The 14,474-nt window shown below is 42.8% G+C and overlaps 1 protein-coding gene across 6 annotated transcripts in view; it reads right to left on the bottom strand.

Moving 5' to 3' along the window:
• The window catches only part of NPHP1 (nephrocystin 1), a 65,463-nt gene that overhangs the window by 38,962 nt on the left and 12,027 nt on the right, over nt 1-14,474 (bottom strand). For 4 of the 6 annotated variants that reach the window (XM_040267548.1, XM_040267552.1, XM_040267553.1 and 1 more), the window contains exons 5-11: nt 10,840-11,065; nt 10,410-10,511; nt 7,201-7,301; nt 6,833-6,875; nt 5,650-5,737; nt 3,764-3,858; nt 3,539-3,667 (exon numbers count right to left, since the gene is read on the bottom strand). In XM_040267548.1, the coding sequence (XP_040123482.1) occupies nt 3,539-3,667; nt 3,764-3,858; nt 5,650-5,737; nt 6,833-6,875; nt 7,201-7,301; nt 10,410-10,511; nt 10,840-11,065 (784 nt within the window). The remainder of the gene's footprint in view (nt 1-3,538; nt 3,668-3,763; nt 3,859-5,649; nt 5,738-6,832; nt 6,876-7,200; nt 7,302-10,409; nt 10,512-10,839; nt 11,066-14,474) is intronic. The other 2 variants (XM_040267551.1, XM_040267549.1) reach the window with 2 other exon arrangements.

Raw genomic sequence — 14,474 nt, 5'->3', positions numbered from 1 at the left:
GATAGCATATTCAAAAGCAGAGACATTACTTTGCCAACAAAGGTCCATCTAGTCAAGGCTATGGTTTTTCCAGTAGTCATGTATGGATGTGAGAGTTGGATTATAAAGAAGGCTGAGTGCTGAAGAATTGATGCTTTTGAACTGTGGTGTTGGAGAAGACTCTTGAGAGTCCCTTGGACTGCAAGGATATCAAACCAGTCCATCCTAAATGAAATCAGTCCTGAATATTCATTGACAGGACTGATGTTGAAGCTGAAACTCCAAAACTTTGGCCACCGGATGCGAAGAGCTGACTCATTTGAAAAGACCCTGATCTGGGAAAGATTGAAGGTGGGAGGATAAGGGGATGACAGAGGATGAGATGGTTCGATGGCATCACTGACTCCATGGACATGAGTTTGAGGAAGCTCTGGGAATTGGTGATGAACAGGGAGCCCTGGCGTGCTGCAGTCCATGGGGTCGCAAAGAGTTGGATACGACTGAGCAACTGAATTGAATTGCTGCCCTTTACCAACCTGAAGTTCCCTTCTGTTCTTAATCTGCTGAGAACTTTTTAAAGAATCGTAAATGGGTGTTAATGTTTGTCAAATGCTTTTTCCATGTCTATTGAATAATCACGTTTTTTTTTTCTTCTTTAGTTATGTTAATATGGCAAATTACAATGATCTATCCTCAAATGGTAAATACTGGCTAAACAGGAGGGTACCTTTGAATTCCTGGAATAATCCTAATTAATCATGATATATTGTCCTTTTTTATCTTCCCAGGTGGTGCAGTGGTTAAGAATCCTCCTACCAATGCAGGAGGTTCAAGAGACACACGTCTGATCCCTGGGCTGGGAAGATCCCCTGGAGTAGGATAATGGCAACCCATTCCAGTATTCTTGCCTGGAAAACCCCGTGGACAGAAAAGCCTGACAGGGTACAGTGGTTGGGGCCGCTAAGAGCCTCCATGACTGAGCACGCACATGCGCCTGTACTTCAAGGGAGAGCTGCATGCTAACAACGCTAACTAATGTCAACAGAGGAGCAGATACGTTAAGAGTGGTATAGATTTGAGCTGGATAATCATCAGTTAGGTTCAATTCACTCATATTTTGTTTAGGATTTTAGTTCATTATATTCGTGAGGAACACTGGTCTTGTAATTTTTCTTTTTTGTAATGTGTTGTCTTATTTTGGTAGCATGTTTTTCCTGGCCTCATGAAACAAGATGGGAAGCATTCCCTCTTCATCTGTTCTCTGGAAGGGTTTGTGTACTAGTGGTATTATTTCTTCCTTAAATGTTCAGCGGAAACCACCAGTGAAACCATCGGGGTTCTGGAGTTTCTTCAACTGGAAGAGCTTTAATTTCAGTTTCAATATCTTTAACAGGGGGTTATTCAAATTGTTCTAGTTCTTCTCAGGTTGGTTTCATTAAACTGTGGTTTTTGAAGAATTCCTCTGTTTAGCGATGTTATCAAATTTATTGCCATGAAGTTATTTATAATATAAAAGCCCTTCTCTTCTTTCAGGCTTCCCAGGTGGCACTAGTGGTAAAGAACCCACTTGCCAATGCAGGAGACACAAGAGACATGGGTTTGATCCCTGGGTGGGGAAGATTCCCTGCAGGAGGGCATGGCAACCTGCTTCAGTATTCTTGCCTGGAGAATCCCATGGACAGAAGAGTCTGGCGGGCTGCAATGCACGAGCTGGCCACGCCGTGGTCCTCTAACACTGTAAGACTTCTCACTGCCCCTCTTCACTACCTCACCTCCAGGGTGGGACACACAGTTTTGAGGGCCTTCGCCAGCTGTGGAGCCCTTTGCCTGGCAAAGCAATAAAAGCTACTCTTTTCTACTTCACCCAAAACTCTGTCTCTGTGTTTTCATTTGGCACCAGTGAACAGAGGCTGAGTTTTGGCAACAATCATTTGTTTTCTTTCTCTCTTTTTAAAATTTATTTTTTAAAATTATTTATTTATTTTTGGTCCCATTAAGGCATCCCAGGGGATCCTGGTTCCCCAATTAGAGGTCAAACCTCTGCCCCCCACATTGGAAGGTGAAGCCTTAACCAATGGACCACCAGGGAAGTCTCTCTTTTAAAAATTTCTTGATCAGTCTCACTAGGCATCTCTCAATTTTATTAATCTTGTTAAAGAATAAGCTTTGCCTTTTCTGACTTTCTCTTTTGCTTTCTATTTCATTAGTTTCTACTCTTTACTAGTTCCTCCATTCTACTTTCTTCAGGTTTCACTCACTCTTCTTTTCTAGACTCTTGAGTTCGAGCTTAGATCACTGATTTAAAATCTTTCTTCTTGCCTGTATATTCAGTCATAAATTTCCAGCTCAGCATTGTTTTAGCTGTATCTCCTAAACAAATCAATTAACTAAGAGTCATTCAAATTCTTTGGTTGGTAGTGGGTGGGTGGAAAATATTCTCTTAGGCATTAGAGAGGAAGGGGGTGGAAAAGGACACAAGGAAACTCTCAGGTGATGGTGATGCTCCACAGGTTGACTGGAATGTCGGTTACTCAGGTGTGTACACCTGTCAGAAACGCAATACCCAGATTTCCCTGGTGGTCCGGTGGTTAGGAATCCACCTGCCACTACAGGGGACACGAATTTGACCCCTGCTCCAGGAGGATTCTACACGCCGCAGAGCAGCTAAGCCAGAGGGCCATGACTACGGAAGCCCTTGGGCTCGAGGGCCCATGCTCTGCAAGGAGCTGCTGCGAGAGGAGCTGCAAGAGGAGAAGCCTGCACACCACAGCTAGGGCGTAGCCCCCACTGGCCTCAACTAGGGAAAGCCCAGTGCAGCAGCAAAAGTCCAGCACGGCCGTAAGTAAACAAATGTTTCAAAATGCAATCCTCTATACTTAAAACCTGAACTGTATATAGTACTAGGAGGTAGGCATCAGTACCTTTTTGTAAGTGAAAAATCTACGGCTCACGGGAGCTAACTGTGATATATAAATGTCATACATTTATTGAGCCAGCGAAAGAGTCTGGAGTTAATAAACCTGTATTATCAGAACCCTTGCTGTTTGCATGCTACCATACATTATTTGGGGCTTCCCCGGTAGCTCAGATGATAAAGAATCCGCCTACAGTGCAGGAGACCTGGGTCTGATTCCTGGGTCGGGAAGATCCCCTGGAGAAAGCAATGGCAACCCACTCTAATATTCTTGCCTGGGAAATCCCAAGGACAGAGGAGCCTGGCAGGCTACAGTCCATGAGGTCGCAAAGAGTTAGACACAACTGAGCAACTAACACTAACAGTACACATTATTTTATCCAGATACTTATACACACAGAGAGATTGAGAGAGAGAGAGACAGATCCTGCGCAGCATGCATTTAATATGTGGTTGGGAGGGAGGGGGGTTTGGAGGAGAATGGGTACATGTATCTGCATGGCTGAGTCACTTCACTGCTCATCTGAAACTATCACAACATTGCTAGTCAGCTATATCCCACTACAAAATGGTTTTGGTGTTAAAAAAAATTAAATTAAAAAAATGCACGTGGCGGGAACTAGTTGGACTCCCCAGCAAGCTCACCTCACTGCCGTCAAACAGACAGAGGCGCACGTGTCTGCTCAGAACTTGGATGCTCACCCCTGGAAGAGGAATCATCTTGCAGCTCCAGAGAGTCAGAATCAAGGAGACACGGCTCAGTCTTGACCTGATCTGCAAGAACAATCAGTTACAAGGAAGGTCTGCTTTTATGACTTATGAGCCAAATTCACTTTCCGAGCACCTTTTGTAAAGAGTAACCATACTTACAGAGCCGGTTTTTGCATCCCACATTAGATCTCTGAAGGCCAGTTGGGAAGGTGTGAGCTCTGGCTGTAAGAAGTAACTTGCTCGAAATTGATTCCCTGCAAAAACAATTTTTCCTTTACATTCTTACAAAGAATGAACAAAGTTCAAAACCCCAAATCCATGATGTTACGGTACAAACTTAGGAAACAGACATCGAAAATACCATGCATGCTGTTTGCTAGAAACTTGCCTCCTGAGACAGACATACCAGCAGAGATAAGAACAACAGGAGGAAACGAAAAGACGGAAGCACATAAGAGCTGATCTTAAGCGGCCTTTGGGAAGACCTTAAAGACTGTCAGGCTGGTAACATGCCCCCTGATGAAGATGACCCATTCAAATATTTTTGTAAAATGCAGAAAATCTATAACCACTTTTTGGACATTCTAGAAAAAGTGTATCATCATTAATTTTACTTCTTTACATAAAAGTATTTTAATGCTGTTTTTCCATAATTTAGTCATGAATACTTATTACAAAATCTATTCCTCAGAGAGTCCCTTAACAGCAAGGAGATCAAACCAGTCCGTCCTAAAGGAAATCAACCCTGAATATTCATTGGAAGAACTGATGCTGAAGCTGAAGCCCTAATACACTGGCCAACTGACGCGAAGAGTTGATTCTCTGAAAAAGACCCTGATGTTGGGAAAGACTGAAGGCAAGAGAAGGGAGTGACAGAGGATGAGATGGTTGGATAGCATTACCCACTGACTCAATGGACATGAATCTGAGCAAATTCCAGGAGACAGTGAAGGACAGGAGAGCCTTGGCATGCTGTGGTCCAGGGGATTGCAAAGAGTCAGACATGACTTAGTAACCGAACAACAACCACCAATCTGCTAGGAACTGGAAACACAAACGTGAATCAGAGAAATACGTCCCCTGCCCCCATGAGCTTACAGCTCAGTGGACGAAAGTAATTAAGAAAAATAAGTAGGCAAAAGACTAAATAAAATAATTATAAGCTGACTTAGACCTACAAAGGGTACCGACATGGATGAGCGCAGGAGAACCTACAAGGAAGGTGTCTCTGGGAAGGTGGCGTTTTATCCTGAGACAGAAGCATGAGGAAGAGGTGGGTGCTGAGGGGGCACTGGGGAGAGCCCCCCAACAGAGGAGCCTCAAAGCAGTCCTTACATAGATAACGACTCAGAGAATACAGGTGAGCCTCTCCCCCAAATCGCTGCTCTTTAAAATGAGCTAAGACTCCAAATTCCCAACACGGGGAGTCTGCGTTCAATCCCTGGTCAGGAAACTAGACCCTGCCTGCTGCTACTGAACGTCTCACGTGTCGAAACAAAAAAGATCTTGCGTGTTGTAATGAAGATCAAAGATCCTGTGTGCTGCAACGAAGACCTGGTACAGCCAAATAAATGAATAAATATTTAAAAATAAAATAAAATGAGCTTATGAACAAATGGTGACGAGTGCAGGCAATCCAAGAATGAATAAGAAAACGGAAACAGTGAATAGAGGTAACTCTTGGGAAAAGTCTTGATGTGAAGAAAAGCAGAGAAAGGGAGGCTTCAGCTAGAGTGGGACAGGGCTGGGGGGGCTGGTGCTAGGAACTACTGTGAGGCAATGAGCCGACGGGCGAGGGGAGAGCAGCGCAGGAAAGGGGCGATCGCTGAGAGTCCTGCTTCCGAAATGAACGAAAGGGGGCTTGGCGTCTGATAGGATCAGGCTCCCTCCTCCTGTCACAGGCAAGATGACGGGCAAGATGAGCATCCAAGAGATGTGAGATTCAACATCTTTATCAACAACCTTCTCTGGCTGTGCCAGAAAAGTTAGATGTAAACCATGACGGCTTCGCTAAAAGTCTGTGCTGGGCGATGGACACCTGCTACCTTCCTCCAGGAGCTGGAAGAGGGTGGAAGGCCTGAACCCGGCAGGAATAGCTCCCATTGCAGCCAGCACGTCGACGGTGTTTATCTGCTGAAGAGAGTAAAACAAAATTGACTTGTTTGCTTTCATTCAGGTTTTCTCACCTCTAGAATACTCTCTTTATCACTAGAGCAGCTACAAGTCCCAAAATGAAAATACAAATGTCCAGACTTTAGTGGGAGAATACAGCAGTTTAACCCCCAATTATGAGAAGATGCCATCGCTGATACCTGGCCTTTCCCAAGCCTCAAGCAGTGCTCCGGGCGCCGAGCTCTGTGCTTTAGACTGGCTGCTTCTGCGTGGCCCCTATCAAAACGGCCTGCCCTGCTCCACAAGGGAGTGTGCCACGTCACAGATGAGTTGACACCATCAACTGACGTGTGCTGAAGAGTGAATGGCTGTGTGTGTGTGTGTATATACATAACATACATACACGGGCATGTGCACCCATGTCCATAAACGATGAATAAAGTTAAAATCCCAGAAAGGATACATTGACTAAATGGTTAGTGGTGATTACTTATGAAAGGAGTGGAGTTTCATTTCATTATGTAACTTTTTAAATGATAGGATTATGGGTAGTTTCTTACTTTTTTGAGCTTTTTGGAATTTTTAAATGTTACAAAACTAAAATTTAACAATTGTCTTTACCCAAATGACAGAAAATTCAAGCAGAATCAAAGTGAGACATTTCCAAGCCCTCAAATCTACCCTTCTGAACAGAAAAGACCTAATGGGAAGTGTTACTCGGAGTACAGACTTACTAAACCAGAGGTATGTTTTCATGTTCTGTGCATTCCAGGCCCTGTACCCACTTAAGATCCAATGCTTTCATTTAAAGTTGTTTTGAATCTGAACTCTTATCAGAACTATTAGGTAACAAAATGAGATGTTATTAATAAGATGAAGTGAAAAGGGCAAGTGTTAGTCGCTCGGTCGTGTCCGACTCTTCATCACCCTATGGACCACAGTCCTCCAGGCTCCTCTGTCCATGGGATTCTCCAGGCAAGAATACTGGAGTGGGTTGCCATGCCCTTCTCCAGAGGATCATCCCAACCCAGGGATAGAACACACGTCTCCTGCATTGCAGGCAGATTCCCACTGAGCCACCAGGGAAGCCCCATTAATGAGACAGGAGATACCAACCTCTGAGATGGCTTTCCGGACAGCACTCCAGTGAGAATCGGTTCTAGGGAGACAGAGTGGGTAGGTGAGTCCACAGAAAGTTTATGCCTGTTCACTCAACCAGAGAACTTCATTAATCAAAGAACAAAGCATATCACTGTATCTTCTGACAATCTAGCACTGCCTACATGAAACTGAGAATAATATCACCTGCTCAAAGTAACCACAAAGTTAAAGTTGTAATGACCTTTAAGCGAATGCTCATGAGAAAAGCTCCCAAGCTATAAGTTGTTTCCATTTCAAGAAATTCTTCCATTATTTATAACAGTAAAGATAAACAAATGAAACATCTCGTGAGCCCACTTTTGCGTCCCCTCACACCCTTTTACCTTTGCTTGACCTCTGCTCCTTCTGCTGTTTCAGCCCCTAAGTCTGTATCCTCTTCACTGCCTTCTTCACTTGATTCCTGACCTTCTTCTTTATTATAGGGCTGGAAAATAATATGAAATATGAAGTGCCTTTTACCTAATGGGAAAATCAACCAATAAATGTACTTTCAGAAAGATTTGAGTGTAGGTAGGGGTTTAGTATATGACAGACGTATTAAAAATCAGTGGATAAAAGCTCAAATAATGATGTCATTATTTGAAAAAAGTACAAGGATAAAGGTAGAGAACAAGTTTACTCAACATAAGTGCCAGATGGAACTGATTCAAATGTAAAAAAAGAAGAAAAGATATAAATAAAAGAACTACAGAAGTGTTAGAAGAAAATAATCTTGAGATGGGGGAATCCTTCCCACTCATGATACCAAAACCAAAACTCATAAATGGAACACTGACAGATTTAACTACCTAAAAGTAAGTCTGGTTGAAAGTCAACAAAGACAATATCTGGCTCAAGTTTCCAAGGCTTAATATCCTTATTATTAAGATAATACAAAAACTCTTCCAAAGCAATGCAATTTTCAAAAATCCCTTTGAAAAATGAATTTAAAAGGCAATTTTCAAAGAATAAATAGAAATAAATAAAGCAAATGAGATGACACTCAACCTCACTAGCAATACAATAAACGCAAGTAAAAAACAATAGTGAGCCCCTCTGTTTTCGGTCGTCACTTTGGCAGAAGACTGATGACAACCATCAGTGGCAAGTGTGCAGACAGACAGATATTCTCAGCTGCTGGGGGTGGGAGTCCAAAGAAGAATAACTTTCCTAATTTGCAAATTGGCAAATTCGACCAAAATACCAAGGTGTAAACCCCTTTCAGCAGCAATAAGCATCTAGGAATTTATTTAAGGGGAATAATGCGACAAGGTTGCGTGCAGACTGAGCACAATGCAGGTTCTTCTTTTCCAAGAGTCCCTGATTATAGCAATGAATCAAGCTAAAAGGGGCTTCACAGGTGGCTCAGTGGTAAAGAATCCTCCTGCCAATGAAGGAGAGATGTGGGTTCAATCCCTGGGTCAGAAAGATCCCCTGGAGAAGGAAATGGCAACCCATTCCAGTATCCTTGCCTGGGAAAGCCCACAGACGGGGAGCTTGATAGGTTACAGTCCATGGAGTTGCAAAGATTCAGATATAACTGAGCACGCACGCAACCTAAGAAAACTACATTTTCCAAGCCCTCCTCACAGCTAGGTGTTGTCAAGAAACTAAATGCTGGTCCAGGAGATCTAACTGTAAGCTTTTTGTGTAACTTCCAGGAAACCTTTTATAAAAGACTGCAGCTCTTGCCTTTTGATTTCTTCCCCACTTCTCTCTCTCTGCTTGGAATTGTTAAAAGATACAGCTGCCAACGTAAAGAGATAACAGCCCTAGGGAGAGCTGATGGCACCTAACCACAGAGTAAAATATTGCTTTTGTTGTTATTTAATCGCTGTCATGTCAGAGTGTTCTGCTACGCTATGGGCTGTAGCCCACCAGGCTCCTCTGTCCTTGGGGTTTTCCAGGTAAGAAAATCCCACGGACAGAGTGAGTGGCCATTTCCTTCCCCAGTGAACCTTCCCGACCCAGGGATCGACCCTGTGTCTCCTGCATTGGCAGGTGGGTTCTTTACCACTGAGCCACCAGGGAAGCCCCGAGTAAAATAGGAGGTAGGGCCTTGCCATGCCCTGACTGCCCATCTCTGCACTTCCTCCGCACACAAAAGAAATGTGCGTCTACCTTACGTGGGCCACGATTTCAAAGCTCTTTAGCTCATAATGGAAGCTAACCCGAGCTCCCACGAATGTCACTTCTAGGTATGGACTGCTGCTGCTGCTCTGCTCAGTTGCGTCTAACTCTTTGCGACCTCATGAAGGAGCCTGCCAGGCTCCTTTCTGTCCAAGCAATTTAAAATTTATTTTATTTACTGATTGATTCGTCGATTGAGTGAATTTTGGCCGGGCGGCGTCTTCACTGTGAGCGGGGGTTAATCTCTCCGTGCAGTGTGTGGGCTCCTCACTGGTGGGTCCTCTCGTTGCAGAGCACGGGCCCTCAGCAGATTCGGTTTTCAGGTTCATGAGTGTGGGTTAAGTAGCTGTGGTGTACTTTACATATACGTTATATATAACTTAAACAGAAGTTGAGGCGTAGCTTGAGCCTGCATCCCCAGCATTGGCAGGCAGACTCTTAACCACTGGACCACCAGGGAAGTCCCCAAAGTAGGGCGGTCTTGCGGGCTGTGCCCTTATCTTGTGGGGTCTGTGCTAAATCCAGGAGTTAGTGCTAGAGTTGAACTGCGTTGTTGGACACCTGGTTGGCTTCAAAGAAACTGTGTGAAAAACAACATGTATTTGCTGTCAGAAAAACAACCCTCACACACCTAATGTCAGAAGTGGTATGGGGAAAAACAAGACATCTCAGTGTGGTTACTAAACAATTTTCAATTACACTTGTGGTTTGCATTATACTGCTACTGAGCAGCACTGATCTATATATACTGGACAGCAAATGACCATGCCATATTACGAAATAAGAAAGAACTAGACAATCAACATGCGTATACACTATGCTCACATCTTAGTAAAGGATCATGTATTTGTGGAACGTAAGACAAAGTTAACTGCAGTTTTCTTTCACAGCAAACAATAAATGTCTACTCATTTTTATGATCGACACGGACCCACAGAGCATCTTCAGTGTGCGACGGCACTCTAGAGCTCACCGGCATACGAGCAGACCACTGTGCTTTCTGCGCAGCCAGTGCGCTAGAGCTCACCTGCAGAAGAGCGGACCACTACAGTCACTGCTGAGTCACTAAGCTGCGCCCGACTCTTTGTGGCCCCGTGGACTGTAGCCCGCCAGGCTCCTCTGTCTATGGGATCTCCCAGGCAAGAACACTGGAGTGAGTTGCCATTTCCTTCTTCAAGGAATCTTCCCAACCCAAGGATCAAACCCGTGTCTTCTGCATTGGCAGGCAGATTCTTTTACCACTGAGCCACCAGGGAAGCCCCCATTTTTTCTCATGCTCTGATCCTCCAAAACTGAAGCAAATTCTATACCTTAAGTCATTCACTAGCCAATTGATCAAAGAGTACAACTTAGTGTTTTATTATAAATGGAAAAAAAAAAGTCTTAAAGGAGAAAAAGGAAAGAATAAACAAAAAAGACTAACCTCCAAGTAGGTTTTAGGAACAAGGCCTTTGTTTCCTTTGGCGTTCTTAGCCATCCACCAACCATCAGAGTTTTTTTTGATTATACAGAGAATTTCTCCTTTCTTAAGGCAAAATAAAAGTAAAATGTTTTAATTAGAATTTACCCCTAAGCTCAGAATTATCAACATTAAAACTACTGTATTTTCAAAACCAGAGGAGCATCTACTCTTTTCTTTGTTTTCTTCCCATTTTACTACCAGGTAACTTTGATAACAGAATTTTACGACTACTGCTTGTAAATCGTAATTATCACTTATTTTATTTAAACAGACTGAGTCTTTAAAAAGTTAATATCAGGGCTCTCTAATCCAGATGTACAGGTAGAGTCTTCTTACTCTGTTAGGTATGCAAATTTATCCTTAGGTTTGCTTCCAGTTTGTTTCCACTTACTTTAAATGTGAGGTCCCCCACTTGCTGAGCCGTAAAATCTCCCAGCGCAATGAATTCTCCGCTCGCGGCCTCTGGGTGAGATCCACCTTCCTGTTTCTCTTCCTCTTCCTCTTCTGCTTCTTCATCCTCGCCCCTACTTTCTTCACTTTCTTCGTCGTCGTCGTCTTCTTCCTCATCTTCTTCAGCAGAATTCTCCTCTTCCTCTCTTTCAGTGAGTGCCCCAGTTCTGCAGAAAGTAATTGATGAGGATCACCAGAAATAATGCAGAAGAATAGATCAAGCATAACTTCTACATACAGAAGAACTGGCCCATATTTATAACAGGCAAATTAAAAAAAAAAAAAAGGGAAAGTACAACCAACAGTTTTTACCATTTAGCAAAGACTATGTGACCTGAGAGTAATTAAGGAGTTAAAATATCTGAGCAATGTGTTGACATGGTGGAGCAAGTGCTGGTCTTGAGGCCAGGACACTTGAATTGAAGTCCTGGATTCATCCATTCAGCAAATGCTGCTTGAGCATTATTGCACAGCGGTTAGAGCATGGATTCTGAGATGAAGTTCTGGTTCTGTCTCCTCTTTGTTGATTGGTCTTGGGTACATTTCTTTTAGACTCCCCATTTCTCATTGGTAAAGTAGAGATAATAACAGAACCTGCTTCATAAGGTCCTCACGAAGATTAGAGGAGTTACAAACTTGCAAAGTGTTTACAACAGTGTCTGACCACAGCAAGTTCCCGATAAAAGCTGGCAGTGTCGATGATCATGACGTTACCTGTCAGTTTCCATGTCAGACACAGTAGAAACAAAGGTAAATCAGACAGTTCTCTGTCCTCCAGGAGGACAATGAGGCAACCTAGCAGACGGATGCTTACAATATAGTTCAGCAGATACTGCGGTAGAGGTAAACACAGCGTGCTAAGGAAACACACAAGATGGGCACCTAACCAAGACTGCATGGGTGGGGATCAGGAAAGGCTTAGAATTAGGACTTGATGGATGAGCTGAAATTAATCAGGTAAAGGGGCGGGGGGGGGGGTGGGTAAAAAGGTAGGGAAAGGAGTGGAGGAAGAAAGCTGGAAAAGAGGGACCCTCAAGTAGCTCATGAATGGTAGAAAGAGGTCTGGGAGAAATGAGCAAGAGATGAGGCAGACAAGAGACGAGCAAAATGCAGCCCATGCGAGCTTTATCTTGAAGGTGTTCCCCAAAAATGAAGGCAGGGAAGGGTGTGATCGGACCTGCTCCGAGAAAGATAATCACGCTCCATGGAGACTGGAAGAAAGGCTAAACACAAAGATGGTTATTAAAAGTGAGGCATGAAATATATAAACTAAGGAAGCCTGAAGGTCAGCTTCTCTGTATATCGGTGCCAAATGGAAAGACAGAGTTTTGGGCGAAGTATAAAAGGGTAGGGCTTCCCAGGTGGCGCTAGTGGTAAAGAACCCGCTGGCCAGTGCAGGAGACACAAGAGACTCGGGTTCAATCCCTGGGTCGGGAAGATCCCCTGGAGGAGGGCATGGCAACCACTCCAGTATTCTTGCCTGGAGACTCCCGTGGGCAGAGGAGCCTGGTGGGCTACAGTTCATGGAGTCTCAAGGAGTCTGGACAAGATGGACACAATGGACAGGACATAGTGACTAACAATACTTTGAAGCAAACAGACATTGCTAACCATAAAACTAGCCAAATGACTCTTCTTTATTATGCTAATACAGTAAATTTCAATTACTGAGTTTTTCAATGTTAATCTAATCCTGCAGGGACTTCCCTGGTGGTCCACTGGGGTGTTCCCAATGCAGGGTGCCGAGGTTTGATCCCAGGTGGGGAAACTATTGATAGATCGCGCATGCTGCAACTAAGAGCACACCACAAGGTAGACCAAAGCTCCCTGAGTGCTGTAACCGAGACCCGGCACAGCAAATAAGTAAAAATAAATACTAAATTAATCTTGCATTCTAGAATACATTCCACTTAGCCGTGATGTATTGTCATTTGTATGTGCCCTGGATTTTATTTGCTAACACTTTATATTGAGTTTGTGCATTTGTTCATTATGGCTTTCTATTTATAATATTTTTATCAAGTCTTGATATTGAGCTTCCCTGGTGGCTCAGACGGTAAAGAATCTGCCTGTGAGGTGGGAGATCCAGATTCGATCTCTGGGTCAGGAAGATCTCCTGGAGAAGGGAATAGCTACCCACTCCAGTAATCTTGCTTGGGAAATCCCATGGACAGAGAAGCCTGACAGGCTACTGTCCAAGGGGTCACAAAGAGTTGGACACAACTGAGCGACTAACACTTTCACTTTTCATAATGCTCATAAAATGATTTGGAAATGTTTCTTTTTCTGTTCTCTGGAAAGATTTCATAATACTGGTACTATGTCTTACTGAATTGCTGCAGAAATTTGTGTCAGTGAAACAACCTGAGGATTTATTCTGTGGAAAGGGTTTTAATTATGCATTCAACTTCTTTAGTAGATATTTTGGTAGGATTATTAAGATTTTCTATTCATCTCGTGTCAATTTGAGTACATTTTATTTTTTGAGGGACTTATTTCACCTGTATTTTCAAATTTATTGGCATAAAGTTTTTCACAGCATCTTCACGGTATCTTTTAAATTTCTGTAGCCTCTGAGTGGTTTGTTTTCATCCTTGTTTTTTGCTAGTGTTTTCCCTCTTCCTCTTTTCTGGATCAGTCTTGCTAGGAATTAACTCATTCAATTACTTTTTTTAAAGAACTAACTTTTGGCTTATTGATTTTATCTACTACACGTCAGTTTATTATTGTTTTCTCTCTTATTTTTATTATTTCCTTACTTCTATTTTCCCTGGGTTTAATTTGCTGTTCTTTTTCTGGCTTCTTCAGTTGGAAACTTTAGTAGACGATTTTCAACTTTTCTTCTTTTCTAAATGTTGCACCTAAAGCCATAAATTTCCCTCTAAGCACTGCTTTAGCTGCGGCCCACAGCTGCATTTTTATTATCATTCAAAATATTTAGTTTTCCACTGTAATATTTTCTTTGATCTTTAGGTTATAGAGAAGTATGTGATTCTTTTTTAATTATTTATTTATTTTGCTGCACTGGGTCTTAGTTTAGGCACATGGAATACTTTGGTATGCTATACGGGACCTTTTGTTGAGGCACGTGGGCTCTGGAGCATGTGGGTTCAGTAGTTACGTATGAAATCTTAGTTCCCCGACCAGGAGTTAATCCCACATCTCCTGTGTTGCATGGCAGATTCTTAACCACTGAGCTACCAGGGAAGTTCCAGAAGTATGTGATTTAATTTGCAAACATTTGGAGATCTTTATTTATGTCTCTGTCATTTGAGTCTTTCTTTTTTTACCTGAGATACAATTGACATTCACCACTGTATTAGTTTTGGATTGCCACTGAGTTTTAATGTAACTCCAAGTCACCAGAATTGCTGCATGATTTCAATCCTCGGACATTTGTTGACAATTGCTTTATGGTCCATTATGATTCATTTTGGTTAATGTTATACGTGCACTTGGAAGAGATGTGCATTACCTAGTGGGATACAGTGTTCTACAAATACATTTTTAATTAGGGGGCTAAGGTTTGTGGATTATATTGTCAGCTTCCCGGTAGTGCTGACAATTTTTGCTTTA

Source organism: Oryx dammah, unplaced genomic scaffold (assembly GCF_014754425.2).
Source record: "Oryx dammah isolate SB20612 unplaced genomic scaffold, SCBI_Odam_1.1 HiC_scaffold_25, whole genome shotgun sequence".
In the NCBI taxonomy this organism is placed as follows: Eukaryota; Metazoa; Chordata; class Mammalia; order Artiodactyla; family Bovidae; genus Oryx; species Oryx dammah.
This window is presented reverse-complemented; position numbering and strand designations above follow the sequence as displayed.